A 24,733-nucleotide genomic window follows, 5' to 3' on the forward strand; every position below is an offset into this window, starting at 1 on the left:
TAATTTTACTCTCAGCTATGCAAAAGTTGTGTGGTGGATTAAACGGAAAAAACAATATCTGCAACGGGGTTAATTTTTTTTGCTTGTCTCCAAGGGGGTGGAGAAAAACATTCTCAGCTGCGTCACTTTACGTAACTTTTTTTTTGATCGAAAAAAACTACTCTCCATTTTAATCTGTATTTTTTCAATTCTTTTGGTATCTTTAAGGTTTGAAAACAGCAAAACCGTTCGTAACGTTATCAGCTTCAAAGGAAAGCATCTCCATCAGGAAAGACAGCATTTTAGATTAAAGTCCAATTGTTACCAAACTTTTAACATCTTTTGTAAGAGGTTTCTAATCCAAGGATTTTTTTTATACAACAAAGATAATTCCAAGTTCCATATCGTGGCAATGAACAATTAAAAATCAAAACTGTCAATGTTATATGAGCGAATCTGGAATTAAAAACGCCCCCAAAACTTGAATAATAAACTTGAAAGTTCATTTTGGCCACAAATGAAATTTCCAGTTTTCTCAACTTAACAGGTCAGTTAACCTTAATGGTATAAACTTAACTCAGACTCATTAACTACACACAGAACAGAATAGCAGGTGCTTATTTTTAAAGATAGGTAAATTCCGTCATTTTTCTTGTTCTTTCTTCAGGCGCCTTTTCAAATGACTAATAAAACCAAAAACTAAAGAAAAAGTTATTTAACATTCTTAAAACAGAAGACTTAACACCAGCTTCTTAAACAAACTTTAAATAGACAGAATCTTTCCCATATCTCCCTTGTTTATCCTTCTCTTCCTTAAACCAGTATCCAATTCCTGACAGTTGTTACTTAAAACAGTCAGTGAAACGTGTCTTTAATTTAAACTCCAAAAGGAAACAAGAACAGATTTTAAACTGGAACTCCAATTAAAGCAGTGTTTTAAACTTTAAATTGAATTTCTGCCAGACATCTTCAGACTTTCAAAGCTGAAGCTTATCTCTTAGAAAATTGTTCATTGCCTTTTCACAGTTGCAAAACCAACTTTTTAAAATAAAAATAAAAACTTTAATTTAAAATATAATTCAATTTTATACTCCGCTCCTGGGTGCACAATCTTAAATTGAAATGGACACACTCAACGATCACTTTTCACACTCATTCAATTCCAAACAACTCAGAAAATTGATTCCGTAATGTACCAAAGTACCAAAATCTTTGTCCCGATTGAAATGAACACACACAAGTTCAACTAGTTCACAACCAAAATATGTCTCAAGGTTCCCATAAAATATACGTGTAAAAATAGAACAAGTAACAGACTCATGCTTTCATCATTAAGGACGGACAACAAAGAGTTAACGACTGTCAGTTCGTCAGAATACAAGCTGCACGTTACAAGGACATTCATTTCATTCGTGGAAGCTTCCAACATTCAAACATTCGACTCAGAAGACATAGTAACTTGTTGTTGCTCACTTGAAATTTCACTAAAACATAGTTTTTTTATGTCACTCTGCCATAAACTTAGTTTAGATGCGCGCTGAGCCGGGCTTCTTCCCAATGTTTCTGTTCAATGGGTTCCAGACCCTCTAACACCTTCTTGGCGTATTTGACCCATTCGGGCCACTTAAGATTTAAGTACTCTCTGAGTACCATTTCCCATTCCGGCCGGTTATTTATCATTTCCTACTCTCAGAATTTAGTCAATAGGCACGGGAGGTGACCGGGGTTGGGGTCTGGTGACAGCGATCTACGGAAGGGAACTGCCTCTTAAACCTTCCGTGGCGGTCTGTTGCTCACTAAATCTCCGTCCAGTCCCTCCGAGTCAATGCTCAGGAGGTATGCAGAACACTGGCTGACTTTCAGATTTTACCCTTGCCTATCAACTGGTTAACTTTAACTCCCTACTGTTATGATTTTTATCCATAACATCCGTGATCCGGACACGGTGTGATTTAAAGCAATCACTTAACCGTGCCCACCCAGGGACGCCAAAATGTTAACACACTTTCTCTGTAGGGTATCAACTGACATGATGGACAAAGATACACTAAAACTAAGATCTCGTATAACTTCACTTTATTAGTACTAAAATCACTTAAAGCATATAAATGCTTACAACAGTTTATATAGACACCAAATAAGTACAAGTCCCACTTCTTGTACACGATACTACCCGTCAACACAGAAGTGATCAGTCTCTTGTCACGGTTGATCACTGAGCCTCCAGACTCAGGGTCCTGCCTTCGAGAGTTGTTCCTGGGTTCTCGCCGAGAATACCCTCAAGTGTTAGCCCTTATATATTCTTTGAAGGCTCCTTGCTCAACCCATGACTCACATGATCTTGTTTTGCACAAATCTTCAAGCATTATCTCATCTTTGGCGAGCATTAGCCATACTAGCCAACTGTACAGAAGTCCAGACTTGTTTACAATAAGCACCGTTCGTTCCCCTATATCTGTTTCTTTTTTATCTATTCTTGTTCTACAATCTAGTCTAACGGTCACATATCCCTAACCACAAGCTTCGACATGTATGTTAGCTTACTTCAGCAAGTTCTGCGCTTGCCTTAGCGCGTGCTGGGTATAAAGCGTTCCTTGACCAACCTTTCAGGGCCTACAGTGCCTTTAACTTAATAAAGTATCCCAAGGTACTTCATGGGAGTATTATAAAATAAATTATAACACCGAGCCACATAAGGAGATATTAAACTTGGTCAAAGAGGTAGGTTCTAAGAAGTGCCTTAAAGAAGAAAGGGAAGGTGGAGAGGTGTAGGGAGGGAATTCCAGTTTACGGCCTAGGCAACTGAAGATGCAGTCACCAATAGTGGAGCGATTAAAATTGGGGCTGCTCAAGAGGCCAGAATTAGATGAGTGCAGATATCTCGGATGGTTGTGGGGCTGGAGGAGTTTAAAGAAAAATCAAGGCGTTACTTGACCGGGAGCCAATGTAGCTCAGCGAACACAGGGGTGATAGGTGAATGGGACTTGGTCCAAGTAAGGACATGGGCAGAAGAGTTTTGGATGACCTCAAATGTACGGCAGGTAGAATGCGAGAGACCAGCCAGGAGTGCGTTGGAATAGTCAAGCCTGGAGATAGCAAAGGCATGAATGAGGGTTTCAGCAGCAGATGAGCTGAGACAGAGGTGATGTTATGGAGGTGGTAATAGGCAGTCCTAGTGATGGCGCAAAGATGTGGTCGAAAGCTCAGTTCGGAGTGAAATATGACACCAAGGTTGTGAACTGTCTCGTTTAGTCTCTCATTGTTGCCAGGGACAGGGTTGGAGACGGTGGTAAGGGAACGGTGTTTGGAGTGGGGACTGAAAACAATGGCTTCAGTCTTCCTAATATTTAATTGGGGGAAATTTCTGCTCATCCAGTACTGGATGTCAGATAAACAGTCTAATAATTTAGCAACACTCGAGGAGTCTAGAAAGCTGATGGTGATGTCAGCATAGATGTGAGAATTACCGCTGTGCTTTTGATGTCGCCGAGGGGCAGTGTGTAGTTAGAACATAGAACAGTACAGCACAGTACAGGCTCTTCAGCCCACGATGTTGTGCCGACCCTTTAACTTACTCTAAGATCAAACTACCTACATACCCTTCATTCTACTATCATCCATGTACCTATCCAAGAGTCGCTTAAATGTCCCTAATGTATCTGCTTCTACTACCATCGCTGGCAGTGCATTCCACGCACCCACCACTCACTGTGTAAAGAACCTATATCTGACATCTCCCCGAAACCTTCCTCCAATCACCTTAAAATTATGCCCCCTGGTGATAGCCCTTTCTGCCCTGGGGAAAAGTCGAGTTGAGAAATAGGAGGGGGCAAAGGATAGACCCTTGGGGGACACCAGAGGTAACGGTGCATGAGCAGGAAGAGAAATCATTGCAGGTGGTACTCTGACTACGTTTAGATAGATAGCAATAGAACCAGGTGACGGCAGCCCCATGTTGTCTTCAGGTACTTTAGGTCTTCAGTACTGTTGCCGGAAGGTTGTCAGGGTCCGCAATGGATCATCAACTCGGCACTTCTGGCTGAAGATTGTTGCAAATGCTTCAGGTTATGGGATCACTTAGCTCTGTCTATCGCATGCTGCTTACACAGTTTGGCACGCAAGTAGTCCTGTGTTGTAGCTTCACCAGGTTGACACTTCCTTTTGAGGTATGCCTGGGCTGCTCCTGGCATGCCCTCCTGCACTCTTCATTGAACCAGGGTTGGTACCCTGGCTTGATGGTGGTGGCAGAGTGGGGGATATGCTGGGCCATGAGGTTACAGATTGTGATTGAATACAATTCTCTGCTGCAGATGGCCCACAGTGCCTCACGGATGCCCAGTTTTGCATTGCTAGATCTGTTCGAAATCTATCCCATTTAGCACAGTGGTAGTGCCACAAGGACTGTGCAGTGGTCACTCTTGCCAATACTGGCATGGACAGATGCATCTGCAGCAGGCAGAGTGGTGAGGGCGAGGTAAAGTATATTTTTCCCTCTTGTTGGTTCCCTCACTACCTGCCACAGACCCAGTCTAGCAGGTATGTCCTTTAGGACTTGGCCAGCTCGGTCAGTAATGGTGCTACTGAGTCACTCTTGGTGATGGACATTGAAGTCGCCCACCCAGAGCACATTTTGCAAGCTTGCCACCCTCAGTGCTTCCTTCAAGTGGTGTTCAACATGGAACAGTACTGATTCATCAGCTGAGGGAGGGTGACAGATGGTAATCAGCAGGTTTCCTTGCCCATTTTTACCTGATGCGCTGAGACTTCATAGGGTCTGGAGTCAATGTTGAGGACTCTCAACTGTATACCACTGTGCTGCCACCTCTGCTGGGTCTGTCCTGTCAGTGGGACAGGACATACCTGGGGATGGTGATGGCGGTGTCTGGGACATTTTCTGTAAGATATGACTCTGTGAGTATGACACTGTCAGGCTGTTGCTTGACTAGTCTATGGGACAGCTCTCCCACCTTTGTCGCAAGTCCCCAAATGTTATTAAGGAGGACTTTGCAGAGTCGACAGGGCTGGGTTTTCTGTTGTCGATTCCGGTGCCTAGGTCAATGCTGGGTGATCTAATTTCTTATTGACTTCGAAGCAGTTAAGTATACTGAGTGGCTTGCTAGGCCATTTCAGAGGGCACTTAACAGTCAACCACATTGCTGTGGGTCTGAAGTCACATGTAGGCCAGACCAGGTCAAGACAGCAGATTTCCTTCCCTAAAGGACATTAGTGAACCAGATGGGTTTTTAGACTAGTTTTTAAATTCCAGATTCTTATTAATTGAATCCAAATTCAAATTCCACCATTTGTCATGGTGGGATTTGAACACATGTCCCCAGAGCAATACCCTGGGTCTCTGGGTTACTAGTCCAGTGACAATACCACTATGCAACCACCTCCCCTCAGGGAGTGTCCTAGGCCCAACCATCTTCAACTGCTTTATCAGTGACCTTTCCTCCATCACAAGGTCAGAAGTGGGGATGTCCACTGATGATTGTAATATATTCAGAGACTGAAACAGTCCGTGTAGAAATGCAGCAAGAGCTGGACAACATTCAGGCTTGGGCTGATAAATGGCAAGTAACATTTGTGCCACACAAGTGGCAGGCAATGACGATCTCCAAAAAGAGCGAATCTAACCATCTCCCCTTGACATTCAACAGCATTACCATAGCTGAATTCTCCACCATCAACATTCTGGGGGTTACCAGAAACTGAACTGGAGTAGCCACATAAAAACTGTGGCTATAAGAGCAGGTCAGAGGCTGGGAATTCTGCGGCAAGTAACCCATTTCCTAACTCCCCAAAGCGTATTTACCATCTACAAGGCACCAGTCAGGAGTGTGACAGAATACTGTCTACTTGCGTGAATGAGTGCAGCTCCAACAACACTCAGTAAACTCGGCACCATCCAGGACAAAGCGGCCCTCTTGATCAGCACCCCATCCGCTTCCTTTAACATTCACTCCCTCTTGTACCATATACAAGATGCATTGCAGTAACTCACCATGTCTCCTTCGACAACACCTTCCAAACCCACAACCTGTACCACCTGGAAGGATAAAGGCAGCAGACGCATGGGAACACCTCCACCTGCAAGTTCTCCTCCAAGTCTCACACCATCCTGACTTGGAAATATATCGCCGTTCCTTCACTGGGTCAAAATCCTGGAACTCCCTTCCTAACAGCACTGTGGGTGTACCTGCCTCAGATGCACTGCAGGGGTTCAAGAAGGCAACTCACCACCACCTTCTCAAGGGCAATTAGGGATGGGCAATAAATGCTGGCCTTGCCAGTGACGCCCACATCCCATGAAAGAATAAAAAACATGCTACCTCTAATCACACAGACCCCAACCTCGTGCAGTCCATTCCTGCCTTCATCCAATTGTTTTAGCTTGCTGCCTTTTGTCTGCTGCACATTTCTCCCACTTGTCTACTATCTACCCGCCTACATCTGTGGGTGATGTCCGTAAGCAATTATGCATACAAAAGGGTCATGGAAATCTGTAATTCTCTTCCCCCAAAAATTTGTCGAGGCTAGTTCAATTGAAAATTTCAAAACTGAAATTGATGGATTCTTGTTCAACACGGGATAGTAAGCGTTAAGGAACCAAAGCAGGTAGATGAAGTTAAAATGCAGATCTAATTGAATGGCGGAGCAGGCTTGAGGGGCTGATTGGCCTACTCCTGTTCCTATGTTCCATTGCGTTTTCAGTTTAGAACAGAACACAGTGTGCTGCTAATAGAGAAGCCACTACCATCTTAGATGGATGCAACAGCTATATAAATTGCTTGGATTTCTCTGTACAGATTTGCAATACCCACATGGTATATCATACCCACATGATAGAAGTGCAAATTATGCTTGATGTGCATCGATATTTTCTCCTTCACAGTCAAGTAATGTAAATTAACAATTAAACAGCTGCTAGTTACAGTGGTTGGGATGGAACAATGGATTCTAAAAGGAAGCAAAGCAGAAAGTCATCTTCATTCCTGTACAGTCGAGCAAGATCCAGACTGTTGACATTTATTGGGGAATGCGCCTTTTTAACCAATTGCTCCATTTGTAATACCGCAGCAAAGGCTCAAGTGTAACAAAAATCTGGGAATTTGATAGAAAATGTGTAAAGGTCATGAGTTTCTGCGAGGGAGAGAGCATAAAACACGTGTTCATCCTAGCAAAGATCCTGGATGAAAGCAAAATGCCTGAATGTTATTCAGTGTTAAGAGTATTTAAAGTAGTTACAGTAACTGAAACAAATCCTCTAGTATTACATAAAAGTTGAAAACAATGAAGATCAGATAAACTGCATGTCATGATCAGTATATGTTTGACCAGAAAGAATTTTAGAAATTGGGGCTGAGATAAACCTGCAGCACCAACAGCAACAAACTCTGTCTGGGAGAGAGAGAGTGTAAAAAATGTGATCTAACAAGTGGTGTCTGATTGGAAACAAGAGGTTGGAATTGGTGTAAATGTATGTAAGAAGATACACTGTGGTAAAAACTCTGATTTCTAATTGCAGCCTCATGAAATTGTACCTACTTAGCTCCATTAAGCATCTTATGGACGAGTGACTGCTATTAGTGAGCAGATCATTAAAGTGAAATTCTCATTGTTTCAGAGTTTATGGCATATCTGAAAAGCTTTTTCAAACTGCTATAGAAATCCCACTTTTCCAATGAGTGGGAATTATTTATTTCCACTATTTTCAGCCAGTGGTTTGTAGTAGTTGTAGACTTTATTTTGTGATATTGAATTTTTATCCCCCCTCATACAGAACCTCTGCTGGTTTTCAGGATTGCTTTCATAATGTTGTCAGTTTTCATTAGCTGGATGCCTCTGGGTTTAATCCTGCAATAATTTAGAATTTCCTTGCATTTACCTTTCAATTGAAGTTTTTTTTAAAAAAAGAATTAAACTGTACTCATGCATTTTTTGAGGAAGTGAAATATATATGTTTTTCTCTGTAGTTTGCTTGTAACGTCATTGGGGCATATCAAACTGACAGATTTTGGATTGTCAAAAGTTGGATTGATGAACATGACAACTAACCTTTATGAAGGACATATTGAGAAGGATGCCAGAGAATTCCTGGACAAGCAGGTAAGAGCCACATGGGGCTGTGTAAGATGGTAATGGCTAAGTAGTCTCAGCTGCTCCATATATGCGGCTGTTGGGATTTGAAAGCTGAAACAAGATGCAACTTGTCTTCAACTATTGGTAAACAGTAGAAATTTTTTTCTTTGAGCCTGTCACACAAATAAACCTTCATAATTTAGAAGCAGGTAATATACTTATACTTTAGAAAGCTAAACACAAAGCTAGTTTCAGATCATTATATAAATATCAAATAAGTTGATCCAGCATTTCATTGGCTGCCAACTCACTTTTTTCAAATTTTTCTGTAAAATATTCTCCCCTATAGACAAGACCAGTTTAGTAAGGCAAACCTCTGTATATTTAGACAAGTTTTCTGTAGATGATGTCTGATAACTGGTCACCAATTATTCATGATCACCTTTATTTAAAAAAACCCATAAGTTTTGTCTGAAAGAAGAAGTAAATGTCTGTAAACAAAGAGGATAACAATTTAAGAAAGAAGAAAATACAAACAATTAATATTTATACAATGTAACTGCACAGAACCAGACCATTTAGGCATTAACAAGAATGGGGGAAATTTAAAAAAAAATTAAAGTTTATTCTCTGCCACTGGATAGGATGTGGGGGTTAAAGAGGTGGTCTATGTTTCTGCTACATTTGCACATTTTCCTCTTCCCCCTCTTACTCTAGGAATTTTCAGATTTGTTTTTAATTAGAAGTTTTAACTCACTCTCATCCATAAATAACTAAATGGATGCTATTGTGCACAAATAGCAGGAATCAGTGAAGGAGTAAATGGTGGTGGCCCATCATTGTACGAATTGTAATCTCTGCAGAGTATTTCCAAAATCTGTGATGCACTACACCCATGAAGGGTGTTCCAATTCTTAGACATGCCCCATTTCCTTTTAGCACCTTCCATTACCAAATGGCAGCAATCTGGTCCCTGTAAAAGCTACTTTACCATTCTACTATCTTGCCAATATGCTGTATGGGGTGAATGCAAACCATTTTAATGTATTATAACTCAGTGATATGCATTTAAAGTTATTTTAAGAGGCCTCTTGCTTCCTATGATGCAGTGTCATTGAAGGTATTTATGTATCTGGGTTCTGTTAGGACTGGATATAGTCTGGCATTTCATATCCATGATTGCTATTGTAGTAATGTTGGTATAAGTATTTTGTTTATAATATCATTGTTAGAGTAAGCAAATTCTAAATTCAGCAATGTTATAGGTATCCAGAAAGTTCTAGCAATAAAGGAAACACTGCAGTTTTGCCTAACTGTTACAGTTTGTGAAAATACAAATACTATGAAGTTCTTCTCTGTTTATTACATATATGTGTTTTTTTTTAGAGATACAGCACTGAAACAGGCCCTTCGGCCCACCGAGTCTGTGCCAACCATCAACCACCCATTTACACTAATCCTACACTAATTCCATATTCCTACCACATTCCCACCTGTCCCTATATTTCCCTACCACCTACCTATACTAGGGGTAATTTATAATGGCCACTTTACCTATCAACCTGCAAGTCTTTGGCTTGTGGGAGGAAACCGGAGCACCCGGAGGAAACCCACGCAGACCTTGCAAACTCCACACAGGCAGTACCCAGAATTGAACCCGGGTCGCTGGAGCTGTGAGGCTGCGGTGCTATCCACTGTGCCGCCCATAAATGGAGGATTTGGAATGTGATGTCAATGTAGACTAGCTTTTAATTCCAGATTTATTAATTCAAATTCCACCTTCTGCTGTGGTGGGATTCAAACCCATGTCCCCAGAGAAATACCCTGGGTCACTATTCCAGTGATAATACCACTACGCCACCGCCTCCCCTTTTTTCTTGCGCATTTGTTTGTTTTTATCTCACTATTCCAATAGACTGACTTACTACTGTACATAAAAATAGATTTATTATTTCTGTGCTGCTTAATTGGACAAAAATGCCAAGAAGCTTAAAACCCTAACATAATATGTAAGGATCTGAAAAATGTAAAGATTCAAAGTCTGCTTTTAACCCTCCTTGTCCAGTGGAAACTGGGCCAGTGGGCAGTTAAAGTCAAGGCACCGATATGCACCCTCCAATCCCACTGTAATTTTAACCTGTTGTTTTTGTGGGTCGCCTGCTGGAAGGCAGTGCGGTCCTTCTTTAAATATGCAGGTCATGGCTTCTCTGCCAGGTCAGCCTAGTGATAAACCAGAGTAAGGCCAGGAGAAACCCGTAACCGTTAGTAAATTTAGTTTTATTTATTGGTTTCCTTGTGGCCAGAGCCCCAACCTTCTCCCCCCCCCCTCTTCGCCCTCCCCTGGCCCTACTCCCTGCCGACATCCAATCTCAACTATTTACTCAACCGCCGGGAACCTATTGGAGAACTGGGCAAGGTCTCCTTTGCCTGAAATCACTCACACACACGCTAGCCAGCTGGCACTGCCCAATTGGCTTGTCTGACCACTTAGATCCCTGCCTGCAGACTCCTGCTGAGTCAAAGAACAAAGAAAATTACAGCACAGGAACAGGCCCTTCGACCCTCCAAGCCTGCGCCGATCCAGATCCTATATCTAAACATGTCGCCTATTTTCTAAGGGTCTGTATCTCTTTGCTTCCTGCCCATTCATGTATCTGTCTAGATACATCTTAAAAGACGCTATCGTGCCCGCGTCTACCACCTCCGCTGGCAACACGTTCCAGGCACCCACCACCCTCTGCGTAAAGAACTTTCCACGCATATCCCCCCTAAACTTTTCCCCTCTCACTTTGAACTCGTGACCCCTAGTAATTGAATCCCCCACTCTGGGGAAAAAGCTTCTTGCTATCCACCCTGTCTATACCTTTCATGATTTTGTACACCTCAATCAGGTCCCCCAAAATCCAGGCCCTCAGACTCAGCTAACCATAGAGTCATAGAGTTATACAGCACAGAAATTGCAGTAAAGATTTTTTTTTTAAAAAGGAAGCATTGCAAATGCTTGAACTCTGAAATAAAACTACCAAGTGGTAAAACGTACAGGAGATCGGTCAACATCCACAAAGTGACAGTTAACACTTTTGGGTGTACACATCTATTGTAGCAGTACCAAGCTTTTGTTGCCACATCTGTTAAGTTACCTTTCACAAACAGTATAAACTGCTCCACTGTTTGCTAACATAACACTTACCTGTACATTCTAGTTTTTATTGCTGTTGTATTGCAGGTTTGTGGAACTCCAGAGTACATAGCTCCTGAAGTAATCCTGCGGCAAGGGTATGGCAAACCAGTGGACTGGTGGGCTATGGGAATAATTCTTTACGAATTTGTTGTTGGATGTGTGCCTTTCTTTGGAGACACACCTGAGGAGCTCTTTGGACAAGTGATTAGTGGTGAGCATCAACATCAGCAAGAAGTATTCTAATATGTGAAGCTTGCCAAGGAAAGAAAAAAAACTAATTAAAATAAGAAATGTGCTGTGTGATTTGAAAACAGGATGTTTTATCCCCAACAAATTTTCAGAGCATTTAACTAAACAGTATAAATCTACCAACTCGAGTTTAATTGTACTCTGCAGTGAAGCCTATCCACAGGAATGCATTAGAGGTTAACATCGGTGACCATGTTAATTGAGCCGCACTCGATCTAGAATGAGCTGTTTCACCTTTATCCAGTTGAATCTGAGTTCTGTATGTAGCATTGTTTTAGAAGGCCAGCTTATTATACTTGCGTCTTTTACACATTGGTATTAACAAGCGATTTTTTTGGTCTCTTGGCGAAATGCCAGATATGCTCTACAGAACCTCTCCAGCAAGTATTATGAATAGAGCATCTGCACACCCAGCTGGCTAAACTGGGAACTGACGCGGATTTTATATTTCATCCTTAAACATTGCTTGCTTGAAATTTCCAGATCCTTGGAAGCAATCACTTGAGGCAAATGTTTCTTAACCTTTTTCCCAAGAACTTTTGGAATCTGTCCTGTTGCATCTGCCTTATTTCCAAATTACTTTCAAGATGCGACAGTTTTTTTTAAAGTTTATTTTGTGGAAAGATTTATTTTTAAGAGCAATTCTTCAGCAAACCCAAAAGATATTGGAGTAGCTGAGGAAAAAAAAACAGAAAATGCTGGAAATAAGTCGGCAGGTCAGGCAGCATCTGTGGACAGGGAAAAGAAAATGCCAAAAGAGCATCAACCTGAAGGTTAACCCTGTTTCTCTGTCCGCAGATGTTGCCCGACCTGCTGAGTATTTCCAGTGCTTTCTACTATTACTTCAGATTTCCAGCTTCCACACTATATTGCTTTTGTTTGTGTCTGTGAATATTGTCTTTGTTTAGGGATTCTGAACTCTCAGGCGTCTGCTTCTGAGCCAGGCGATTGCGCTTACTGTAACACTACAGCTCTCCAGAGAGACTCGAGTCAGTTCCATTCCATCTTGTTTTGTCGTGTGCTGCAGAGTAAGAGAGGCTGCGGGAATTGAGTGATTAATTAAAACAGCTTTGTGAATGGCTGTGTGCGCCCAATTGCTCATTTGCATATTCATGTATCATTTCCACATGATGTAATTACATTTATGGAGCAACCTGCTGGCTAAACAAACCAGAATAAATTTATTTCTAAATTGTGTGGCATCCTGTGGCCTTGAGCAGTTGTTAATAGAATTGCAAATTAGGCATGCAAAAATAAATTTAGCAACCACTAATTTTATTTTTTAGTTACTGGAATCCAATTAAATTATAACCTCTGATTTATAGTTCATTTGTGTTTATAAAATAAATCTATGCCTTTGCTCAGTACCATTTATGATGGCATTGTAATTAGGTGCATCTGCCAGCTATTGTAATTAGTGTTAATATTTGTTTAAATGATTCATTATGCCGAGCTCGGTTTTGTTCAGCATCGTGTCGACAGCTTGAGGTGCAAAGTTCTGAACAAATAATCATAAAATCCCAGCAGCAAATAAAAAAAAGCTTCACTCTTTGTGCAACAGCACCTGGCTTCCTTTCAGCATTACCATATTGCTTACAAGTGCAAAGTCTGTTGCATTGAATCCACCTCCACACACTTGAGAGAGTCAAGTTAGTCAATGTGCTCGTGAAAGTGAAAAATATCAGTGCCCTTTCACTTTGTGTCCCCAGTTCCTTCAGGGTAGGATCAATACAAGCCAAAAATTTAGGGTAAACTTTGCTACCATGCGCTTTAATGCTGACATTTAAAGCTTTTGCTTTTTCTCACACCAACCATCCTAATGGTGTCTCTTGTATAGATCACCTGAAAATTTAATAGAAGACTCTTAAAGTGCGTGTGGTATGCTATACAGAGTTTAACATCTTGCCCGTATTGCAGAGTTCTCCCAAGATTTTTGTCCGTATGGGTAGCATAATTGTGTGCTGTTGCAGCCAAATATAAAGTGAAAATAAATGTTCCATGAATTTGCACGTTACCTCAAGTTGCTGAGATCAACAGATCTTGTGTGTTCAGATTTGGAATTTATCCAACAATGAGACAACAGCACTAACAACAGCCATTTTAAACCTTCAGGGCCTCAACATTCAAACAGACAAACCAGTGACTTAAGAAATACAAATGCAGTTAATTACCTTGAGGGCTCAACTACGAAGGCTTATTGGCTGCAGTTTAGACCCCCATTCACCGTCAATAAATTTCTGGTGAAATTTAGAAATGCACTAAGTTTTGTGAAGATTATTCTTTAATTCTCGTTTAGCTCTTTTTGTGTTTTTCTGCTTTCATAGATGAGATAAACTGGCCAGAAGGGGATGAAGCTCCTGCATCAGATGCTCAGGACCTCATCACTATGCTGCTCAGGCAGAACCCATTGGAGAGACTGGGGACAGGTACCGTGAAGCTATTCGCACAATTAATGCTCTGCAATTAACACATTACTCTGAAAATCGCTGAATCTGAAAGCTCTTAAAATGTGAATCCTTCTATTGATTATCTATTCTATTTAATGGATTGTGTTCTTTGTCATGTAAACGAAATATTGGCTTTTTAAGAAAGCAAATTCTTCATAACCACGAATTTGCATTTGGCTAAGCCATAGAACATCACATAGAACAACACAGCTTAAGCTGTTCACTGTACAAAATCAAAGCTAAGCTATTCCTTAAATATATTTTGTTTTCAATTAAGCTCATGTGCAGAACTATCACCATAAAAATATTTGCCATATTAAGAGCTGATGCCATCGTGAAAGCCCAATTTCGACCAACTTCACATTTCTCTCTCTCCTACAGTTTGTGGCACTGGAAAAGTTCTAAACACTCCTTGTCATATTAGGCAGCTACTCTGAATGACTGATGGGGAACTAATTTGTTCATGCCTTTGAATAGTGCTGTTTAGTTCAGCGGAGTTTGTAACCATGTAATCGGGATATTCCCACTGTTGCAGTAAAATGGGTTCATTTATTTTATTAACTTATAAATTGGATTTTATGTCAACAAGAGTTATCTGTGAATTATTTTGCTTAAAGCTTGGAAGTGAGGGATTTATTAAAAAAAAATGCAGAATACAGTGCTAGGGCATTTTTCCATGAATTTTTCTAGAACCACACACCTTAATTTAATATGCTTATCTACGTATGAAGTACTGCAGCATGTTGCTGGGTACAGAACCTAACATCAAACCAAGATTGTTCCCTTAGTCTATTTAATAAGTTTGTGGTAAATGCAAGGATGAAGTGCATGATTCAATTTGGATAATTTTCTGGCATGGATTTAGAAACAGAGCTCATTTATTCTATAGGCATATGGACAGAGTAACATTGCAGTCTTAATATGCATCCATCTGAATTATGGATGAGTACAAGCAAAAACATTTTCATCTTTAGTATGTTTGCTCCTTTGAGGCATCAGTCTTTGGGTCATTGAACTGGAGTCACCAAGCTTTAGAAAATAGTCCTCATCTTGGTATAGCAGGAGAGCCATAGAGGTTTTCAGCACAGAAGGAGATCAGTCAGCCCGTTGTGCTGTTTGCTAGAGCATCCCAAAACTAATCCCACTACATTGTCCCCGTAGCCCAAACAATTATCCCATTTTCCCTTAAAGGATACCTCAAGTCCCTGCTTTAACAATCTCCTGAGTAAAGAGATTTCTCCTAACTTCCCTCCTCACTCTTGGTGACAATTATAAATCGGTGATACCACCATCCCCCCCACCCCCCTACCCCCCTCACCACTGACACCTTAACCACAGGAAAAAGCTATACCCTGTTCATTCTCTGAATACCCCTCATAATTTAAAAAGCCTGCATTAGCCTTCTCTGCTCTGGTGAATGTAGCCCCAGTATCTCGAATCATCCTAGTGAATTGATGCTGGTCTTTCCCTATGGCTTTGATGCCCTTTTTATAATGAGGCGCCCAAAACTACATGCACTGTCTGTAGCCTCGCCATTGCTTTGATAAAACCTTACAATAGAAGTAGTATACAGGCATATTTTATAAGAAAATATGAATGATTGTAAGAAGAAAAAATGCTAGTTTGTGGAACCAAGCAAGCCCATTCTTTCCTATTCACCCCACCTAGCACTGTCTCCTCAGACTTTGCCAGGAACCAACTGTCAACCCATCCATCCACTCATTCAGTGTTCAATCATTGATGTTCGCTGATGTTCAGCACCATTCGCAACTCCTCAGATACTGAAGCAGTCCGTGGAGAAATGCAGCAAGACCTGAACAATATCCAGGCTTGGGATTATAAGTGGCAAATAACATTCGCACCACACAAGTGCTAGGCAATGACCATCTCCCCTTGAAATTCAATGGCTTTACCATCGCTGAATCCCTCACTATCAACATTCTGGGGGTTACCATTGACCAGAAACTGAACTGGAGTCGCCATATAAATACCGTGGCTACAAGAGCAGGTCAGAGGCTCGGAATCCGGCAGCGCGTAACTCACCTCTTGACTCCCCGAAGCCTATCCCCAAGTCTGGAGTGTGATGGAATACTCTCCACTTGCCTGGATGGGTGCAGCTCCAGCAACGCTCAAGAAGCTCAACACCATCCACGACAACGCTGCCAGCTTGATTGGCACCCCATCCACAAACATTCACTCCCTCCACCACAATGGCAGCAGTGTGTACCATCCACAAGATGCAATGCACCAAGGCTCCTTCGACAGCACCTTCCAAACCCGCGACCTCTACCAACTAGGACAAGGGCAGCAAATACATGGGAATACCACAACCTGCAAGTTCCCCTCCAAGCCACACGCTATCCTGACGTGGAACGATATCGCTGTTCCTTCACTATCGCTGGATCAAAATCCTGGAACTCCCTTCCTAACAGCACTGTGGTGTACCTACCCCCCATGGACTGCAGCGGGTCAAGAAGGCAGCTCACCACCACCTTCTCGAGGGCAATTGGGGATGGGCAATAAATGCTGTCCTAGCCAGCGATGCCCACATCCCATGAATGAATAAAAAAAATCACCTACAAGCAAGTCCTTTGTCATGCACGTCTTTACTGTGTCCAATTGCATTGACATCCTGACCTTTACTGAAAATTGGCTCGAGTGGTAAAACCTTACTATTGTCTCCCTGTCATTCCATTACCTGCCCTGCCCACAGTGGCAATGTAGCCCTTACCACCTCCTAGTTCCTGGCACCCTCTCTTCCTTCGAGCATCTCACCTTGCCTGTCATTTAAAATCCTAATTGTCAACAGCCGCACCAAGCCCCATTGTGAGTTTGTCTGATATCCTCCCTCAGCCTCTGCACTAAGAAATTCCTTATTATCAGTGATTTCAGTTTCCATTTCCCCTCTCCAAATCCACAGCCGTCCCATCAACTTTGCCATCCCATGTGGCCTTTTTACCCCTCACAGCCAAGGCCATCTGCAACTGCTTCCTCATATTCCTCATATCCCTCGCCACATACAAACCCTGCACCCTTCCAAATCCACTTATTTATGCAGTTGTCCCAGGAAAATACTCTTCTCCCAAGTCATTTATGACTGCACTTTCAAGCTGCTTAGCCTTTGATCTTCCATTTACCATGATATTTCTGCAGCTGTTGCTTTGCCTCACCTCTCCATTTGATGCCCTTGTTCCCGTAAAACCAGGAAACTTTGGCACCATGGTCATTCCCACTGTTATGGCCCCACATCTACACTTTCTCAAATCCAAGAGGCACACACTTGGGCATGTCTGACCCACAGTTTGTTTAGCCACCATCACCAGGTTGGCTGGACCATATTGAGCACTATTGGACCTCGCGCTCCTCTGTCAAACCACCCATTACTTTAGGATCATCCTGGAGAGCAAAGATAAGCCCAGTTTTCTTACATCTCTCCTCCTTGTCCCCTCCATCCTCACTTCCAACAACAAGGGCAAGGAGCTCATGGACTTTTTTGTCATTTAAAATCATCCGTTCACCTGCCTCTGCTGTTACCTCGCTTTCCCACCAAACTAAACCTCTCCCCAGGCACCCTGTGCCCTAGCCATGATCTTGTGTCCTTCTTTACTTTCTCTCCTATTTCCCCTCATTCCCCATTTGAGTTTACCGTGGCCATGTAAACCTCCTTTGATCCTATTCCTACTAACATTCTGGCCATCCAACATCTCTTCCTCGTTCCCATGTAAGCTCACATTAAAATGGGTGTCTTGTCTCAGATATGTAAATGTCCCTTCTGAAAAATCCACCTCAATACTTTTGTCATTGCAAACTATTGCCCCATCTCCAACCTCCCTTTCCCTCCAAAGTTCTCTCCAAGTGTTGCCTCTCAAATCATATGCCTATCTTTCCTGCAGTTCCATGTTTGAATTTCTCCAATCAAATTTCCTCTCCTCCCACAGTACTAAAATGGTCCAAATCAAAGTCACAAATGACATCCTTTGTTACTGTGACTATGGTACACTGTCCCTGCTCATTCCTGCTCAACCTCTCTGCAGCCTTTGACGCAGTCAACCACATCATCCTCTTCCAATGTCTCTCATTCATTGTCCAGCTCAGTAAGAGTGCCCTCACTTGGTTCATCACCCCTCTTCATCTGATTTGACTCTATGAAACATCTTGGGACAGACAGTTTACTGAGTTAAAGGCACTCTATACAAATGCAAGTCAAGTTGTTGTCTTACCTTATTAGCTATGTTAAGGTGGCAATAACTATGGGATAAGATTGTATGACACCTGATTTTAGTGGATGCAAACATAGATGCAGCACATTGGTACCACTGATTGATTGTGTGTTTTTATTTTTTCTATATTACCTATTTTAACTTGAAATGCGTTTAACCAGTAGACTTTTCCCTAGCTTTGACTTCATTTTTCTCCTCTACCCTCTTGCTCCATCAGGTGGTGCCTATGAGGTAAAACAGCACAATTTTTTCCATGGCTTAGACTGGAATGGACTATTGAGGCAGAAAGCTGAATTTATTCCCCAGCTGGAGTCGGAGGATGACACAAGCTATTTTGACAGTAAGTGTTAGAAACACTGAAATCTTCTTTTGTGATAAGATCACAGAACTTTCTGCTAAAATGTTACAGATTGTAGACATTGCTTTATTTCCATACTTTCAAAGATTCCTGTTTTATTAGCAAACTATGCAACAATTAGAAAATCTGATTTCATTTATACAGTTCAATAATTTGTGTCTACTTATTACCATATATGGACTGAATGGGAATTGTTTCTGCAATCTGTTTCAGAAGTCATGCAGTGCATTATGAGAAAGAGCTTGATGTTTCTAGAAAGCCAATGTTGATCTGAAAATTTTTTTTTAGACCAGGTGCAATTCTGGTCGCCACACTACCAGAAGGATGCGGAGGCTTTGGAGAGGGTACAGAAGAGGTTTACCAGGATGTTGCCTGGTCTGGAGGGTATTAGCTATGAGGAGAGGTTGGATAAACTCGGATTGTTTTCACTGGAACGACGGAGGTGGAGGGGCGACATGATAGAGGTTTACAAAGTTATTATCGGTATGGACAGAGTGGATAGTCAGAAGCTTTTTCCCAGGGTGGAAGAGTCAGTTACTAGGGGACATAGGTTTAAGGTGCGAGGGGCAAAGTTTAAAGGGGATGTGCGAGGCAAGTTCTTTACACAGAGGGTGATGAGTGCCTGGAACTTGCTGCCGGGGAAGGTGTTGGAAGCAGGTACGATAGCGATGTTTAAGAGGCATCTTGACAAATACATGAATAGGAAGGGAATAGAGGGATACGGTCCCTGGAAGTGCAGAAGTTTTTACTTTAGACAGGCATCAAGATCGGCGCAGGCTTGGAAGGCAGAATGGCCTGTTCCTGTGCTGTACTGTTCATTGTTCTTTGTTTGAACCCCGAGTGGGAATCAGATGGGTGGGAGCCAAGGCATGAGTCAAATTCCCATTGATCACAACAACGTGAGGCCAGGAGATTTGAACTCCCAGGGCTTCTCCACATTTTTTTTGTTTGTTCATGGGATGTGGACGTTCGCTGGCTAGGCCAGCATTTATTGCCCATTCATAATTGCCCTTGAAAAGGTGGTGGTGAGCTGCCGCCTTGATCTGCTGCAGTGCACAGTTAGATGTCTACCTGTAGCTGGCAGTTACCAGCTGATGGATTGGAGCAGAAGGCTGCCAGCTGGGACTGAAGGTACAGCCCCCAGCACTTCGATAAGTCAAAGGGAAGGTGCTTTGGGAGGATCTTGCAAACATGAAGGTGCAGGAGCAGATGAGGCCAAAACGTACATTGTGAAGTTTATATGAAGAAAACCACTTAACTTCCTTGGCCTCTACTAGCCCTGGTTCCTCTTACCACTATCTGCAACTGACAGGAAAACCACAATGGCTTTCCCTCTTGGACCACCAGCTAAAGTAGCAATCAGGCTACAGTGTTCAAACTATTCTGCATAGTTAATATAAAACCCACCAGTTTCACTCATATTTCCTTGCTGCCTGCTCAGAAGAACAAATTAAATTGAAGGCTGAAGGAAGCTGTGACATTGGTAGGTGCGTCTACAAGCCAATTTTGGTTGCCCACCAGGCAGGCAGAATTAAAACTGTTCCTGTTGGGCAGCATCTTCTGCCCTTAGACACTGAGCATGAGTCAGGACCATTTCCGAGTCCTGACCCCACTCTGGCTGTTAAGAGTGCTTGCCTGGGAGATCTTCCCGGAGGCAACCAATTAAGAGGCCACCTCCAGATTCACAGGTTCAAGTAAGGATGGCAGGTGGGTCCCTGAGGCTGCAGCCTCATCAGAGAGCCTGTAGGCTTGGAAGAGCAGCAACGCCAGAAGCAGTGGTGGGCTCCACCTTGAGGTGCCCTCTGGAGAGGTTACAGCTGCGAGGCCACTCCTGTGGATGTCTGGTGACAGCAGCTGTGACCCGCTGATGGCCGTGGCTCCATGTGGTGGGGGGAGGGTGGGGGGGGGGCGGGTGGTTGATGGGGTCTAAAGCAGGAGGCCTCGCAAGCCCCTCAGGCCAGCTGCCAGTAAGCCACCTCCAAGCACCTACTGGGCTTGGATCTCTTCCCAGTGATGGCCCCAAACAGCCCACAAATGGGCATTTAATTATGCAGATTGGCTACCCGCTGCTTCCAGCAGAGTAGCCTCTGCAACTGCTGATCCGTCTCCAAGAAGATCGCCCAGATGCAGAAACACGTCTGGCCACTAACCTGACTCATCTTTCTCTGAAATTCCTCCTGATCCTGATTTGAAGCCTGCCCCCACAAGACCAGGAAGATTCCAGCCATTGTGTCAAATCTTGCCTACATAACAACAGTTACTGCATTACAGTTTGAAGGACAACATAACCTCAGTGGTGGGAAAGTTTTTAGAAACGATAATCCAGCACAAAATTAGCAGTCACTTGGACAAATGTGGATTAATCCAGGAAAGCCAGTACGGATTTGTTAAAGGCAAATAGTGTTTAACTAATTTGAGTTTTTCAGTGAAGTAACAGATAGGGTTGATGTAGTGTACGTGGACTTCAAAAAGGCATTTGATAAAGTGCCACATAACAGGCTTGTCAGCAAATTTGAAGCCCATGGAATAAATGGGACAGTGGCAGCATGGATACAAAGTTGGCAATAGAGAGTAGTGGTGAATGGTTGTTTTGCAGACTGAAGGAAGGTATACAGTATTACGACTACTGCTTTTCTTGATCTGTATTAATGACCTAGACATTGGTGTACAGGGCACAATTTCAAAATTTGCAGACGAGACAAAACTTGGAACTATTGTGAACTGTGAGGAGGATAGTGATAGACTTCAAGAGGACATAGACAGGCTAGTGGAATGGGTGGACATGTGGCAACTTAAATTGAATGGAGAGAAGTGATACGTTTTGGTAGGAAGAATGAGTAAGGCAAAATAAAATAAAGGATATAATTCTAAAGTGGATTTAGGAGCAGAGGGACCTGGGGGCATATGTGTGTACAAATCGTTAAAGGTGTTGAGGCAAGTTGAGAAAGTGGTTAATAAGGCATACACAATCCTGGGCTTTATAAATAGAGGCATAGAGTACAAAAACAATGAAGTTGTGGTGAACCTTTATGAAACACTAGTTTGGCCTCAGCTGGAGTATTGTGTCCAATTCTGGGCACCACACTTTAGGAAGGATGCGAAGGTTTTAGAGAAGGTGCAGTAAAGATTTACGAGAATAGTTCTGGGGATGAGAGACTTAGTTACAAAGATAGATTGGCAAAGCTGGTGCTCTTCTCTTTTGAAAAGAGAAGGTTGAGAGGAGATTTGATAGAGCTGTTCAAAATATGAGGGGTCTGGGCAGAGTAGATAGGATAGAGAGCCAGAGGTGACATGAAGAAAAACCTTTTTACGCAGCGAGCGATTAGGATCTGGAATGCACTATCTGAGTATGGTGGAGCAGAGTCAACCATGGCTTTTAAAGGAAATTGAATAAGTATCTGGGCTACAGGGAAAAGACAGGGCAGTAGGACTAGTAGAGTGGCTCTTGGAGAGTCAGCATGGACATGATGGGTTGAATGGCCTCCTATGCTGTTACCATTCTCTGATTCTATGGTGTATATATAAGTGCAAGAATGTATTTTGTTTGATATTGTCTCGTACTTTGTGTCACATTTGATTTTTTTTGAAGAGCACGACACTAATTCATATTCTCTAACTTCATTTAGCTCGGTCTGAAAGATACCATCATATGGAGACTGAGGAAGAGGATGAGGCAAACGAGGGGAATTTTAATATGGAAATAGGACAGTTTTCATCATGCTCCCATCGATTTAACAAGGTGAGTACAATCCAATGGCACATTCCGACATTGTTGATGTATATCTTCAAATACTGTTCTTGGGATGGCCCACCCTTTTCTGAATCTGCATGCTGACCTTTGACAACATCACATGTAGACAGGGTTCCCCATCCACATGTGTGCTTATGGCACTCAGCTCTACCTCCCTTGTACCCACTGATGCTTCTATGCTATCAGACCATTTATTTGGCATCCATTCTTGGATGAGCTATAACTTCTCCAGTTAAGCCTCAGGCATGGATCCTACCACAAACTCTGTACCTTCACCACTGACTCCATTCCCACCTCTTGGTGGCTGTCTCAGCTTAGCCAAACTATTTGGAACCTGTTCAACCACGAGTTTCCACGATCGCATTCTATCACAAAGACAGCCCACTTATACCTTTTTTTTTAATTCGTTTTTTTTGTGGGATGTGGGCGTCACTGGCTAGGTCAGCATTTATTGCCCATTCCTAACTGCCCTTGAACTGAGTGGCTTGCTAGGCCATTTCAGAGGGCACTTAAGAGTCAATCACATTGCTGTGGGTCTGCACACCAGATAAGGACAGCAGATTTCCTTCCCTAAACGACATTAGTGAACCAGATGGGTTTTTACAACAATCGACAATGGTCACCATTAAACTAGCTTTTAATTCCAATTTATTAATTGAATTCAAATTCCACCTTCTGCCGTGGAGGGATTCGAACCCATGTTCCCAGAGCATTAGCCATTACCAATTCGCCACCGCCTCCTCCACCAAGCTCTGTTGCATCATCCATCTCCGCTAATTTAGATTCAAAGAACGATGACAGCACAGGAGGAGGCCACTCAGCCCCTCGTATCCTTGCTGACTTTGAGAGCTGCTCAGCAAGGCCACTTCTCCTGCCTTTTGCCCGTAACCCTGCAAATTTTTTTATCTTCAGATAATTATCCAATTCTCTTTTGAAAGCCACGATTGAATCTGCCTCTACCACACTCTCAGGCAATGCATTCCAGATCCTAATCGCTTGCTGCGTAAAAAAGGTTTTCATCACGTCGCCTCTAGTTCTTTTGCCGATCACCTTAAATTGATATCCTCAGGTTCTCTGCTTTTCTGCCAATGGGAACAGTTTCTCCCTATCTACTCTGTCCAGACTCCTTATGACTTTGAACACCTCTGTCAAATCTCCTCTGAACTTTCTCAAATCTATCCACGCAAGTAAACGCGTCGTATCTCTGAAATCATTCTCATGAATCTTTTCTGCATCCTATCCAATGCCTCCACATCCATCCTAAAGTGTGGTGCCCAGAATTGGACACACGACTTGGGGCCAAACCAGTCTTTTATAAAGGTTCACCACAACTTTGTTGTTGTGCTCTATGCCTCTATTTATAAGGCCCAGGGTCCCACATGCCTCATTAACCACTTTCTCAACTGCCCTGCCACCTTCAATGATTTGTGCACATGTACCCCAGGTCCCTCTGCTCCTGCACCCCCTTTAGAATAGTATCCTTTATTTTATTCCATGGGAATCAGGGGAAAACGCTCTGCTGGTTGGAGCTGTACCTAGCACAAAGGAAGATGGTTGTGGTTGTTGGAGGTCAATCATCTCAGCTTCAGGACATCACTACAGAAGTTCTTCAGGGTAGTGTCCTAGGCCCAACCATCTTCAGTTGCTTCCTCAATGACCTTCCTTCAATCATAAGGTCAGAAGTGGGGATGTTCGCTGATGATTGCACAATGTTCAGCACTATTCGCGACTCCTCCGATACTGAAGCAGTCTGTGTAGAAATGCAGCAAGACCTGGACAATATCCAGGTTTGGGCTGATAAGTGGCAAGTAACATTCGCACCACACAAGTGCCAGGCAATGACTATCTGCAACAAGACAGAATCTAACCATTTCCCCTTGACATTCAATGGCATTACAATTGCTGAATCCCCCACTATCAACATCCTCGAGGTTACCATTGACCAGGAACTGAACTGGAGTAGCCTTATAAATACCGTGGCTACAAGAGCAGGTCAGAGGCTTGGAATCCTGCTCACCTCCTGACTCCCCAAAACCTGTCCATCATCTACAAGGCACAAGTCAGGAGTGTGATGGAATACTCTGCACTGGCCTGGGTGGGTGCAAATCCAACAACACTCAAGAAGCTCGACACCATCCAGGACAAAGCAGCCCACTTGATTGGTATCCCATCCACAAACATTCACTCCCTTCACCACCGACACAGAGTGGCAGCAGTGTGTACCATCTACAAGATGCAGTGCAGCAACGCACCAAGGCTCCTTAGACAGCACCTTCCAAACTCGTGACCTCTACCACCTAGAAGGACAAGGGCAGCAGATGCATGGAAACACCACCACCTGCAAGTTCCCCTCCAACTCGCACACCATCCTGACTTGGAACTTTATCGCCGTTCCTTCACTGTTGCTGGGTCAAAATCCTGGAATTCTCTTCCTAACAGCACTGTGGGTGTACCTACCTCACATAG

General features: G+C 42.8%; 1 protein-coding gene across 6 annotated transcripts in view; it reads left to right on the top strand.

The window, feature by feature from the left end:
* mast4 (microtubule associated serine/threonine kinase family member 4) overlaps nt 1-24,733 on the top strand; it is a 575,541-nt gene that overhangs the window by 503,396 nt on the left and 47,412 nt on the right. For all 6 annotated transcript variants that reach the window (XM_068029433.1, XM_068029434.1, XM_068029435.1 and 3 more), the window contains 5 exons: nt 7,956-8,088; nt 11,288-11,453; nt 13,816-13,917; nt 18,376-18,498; nt 22,143-22,255. In XM_068029433.1, the coding sequence (XP_067885534.1) occupies nt 7,956-8,088; nt 11,288-11,453; nt 13,816-13,917; nt 18,376-18,498; nt 22,143-22,255 (637 nt within the window). The remainder of the gene's footprint in view (nt 1-7,955; nt 8,089-11,287; nt 11,454-13,815; nt 13,918-18,375; nt 18,499-22,142; nt 22,256-24,733) is intronic.

This window comes from Heterodontus francisci, chromosome 4 (assembly GCF_036365525.1).
Source record: "Heterodontus francisci isolate sHetFra1 chromosome 4, sHetFra1.hap1, whole genome shotgun sequence".
NCBI lineage: Eukaryota > Metazoa > Chordata > Chondrichthyes > Heterodontiformes > Heterodontidae > Heterodontus > Heterodontus francisci.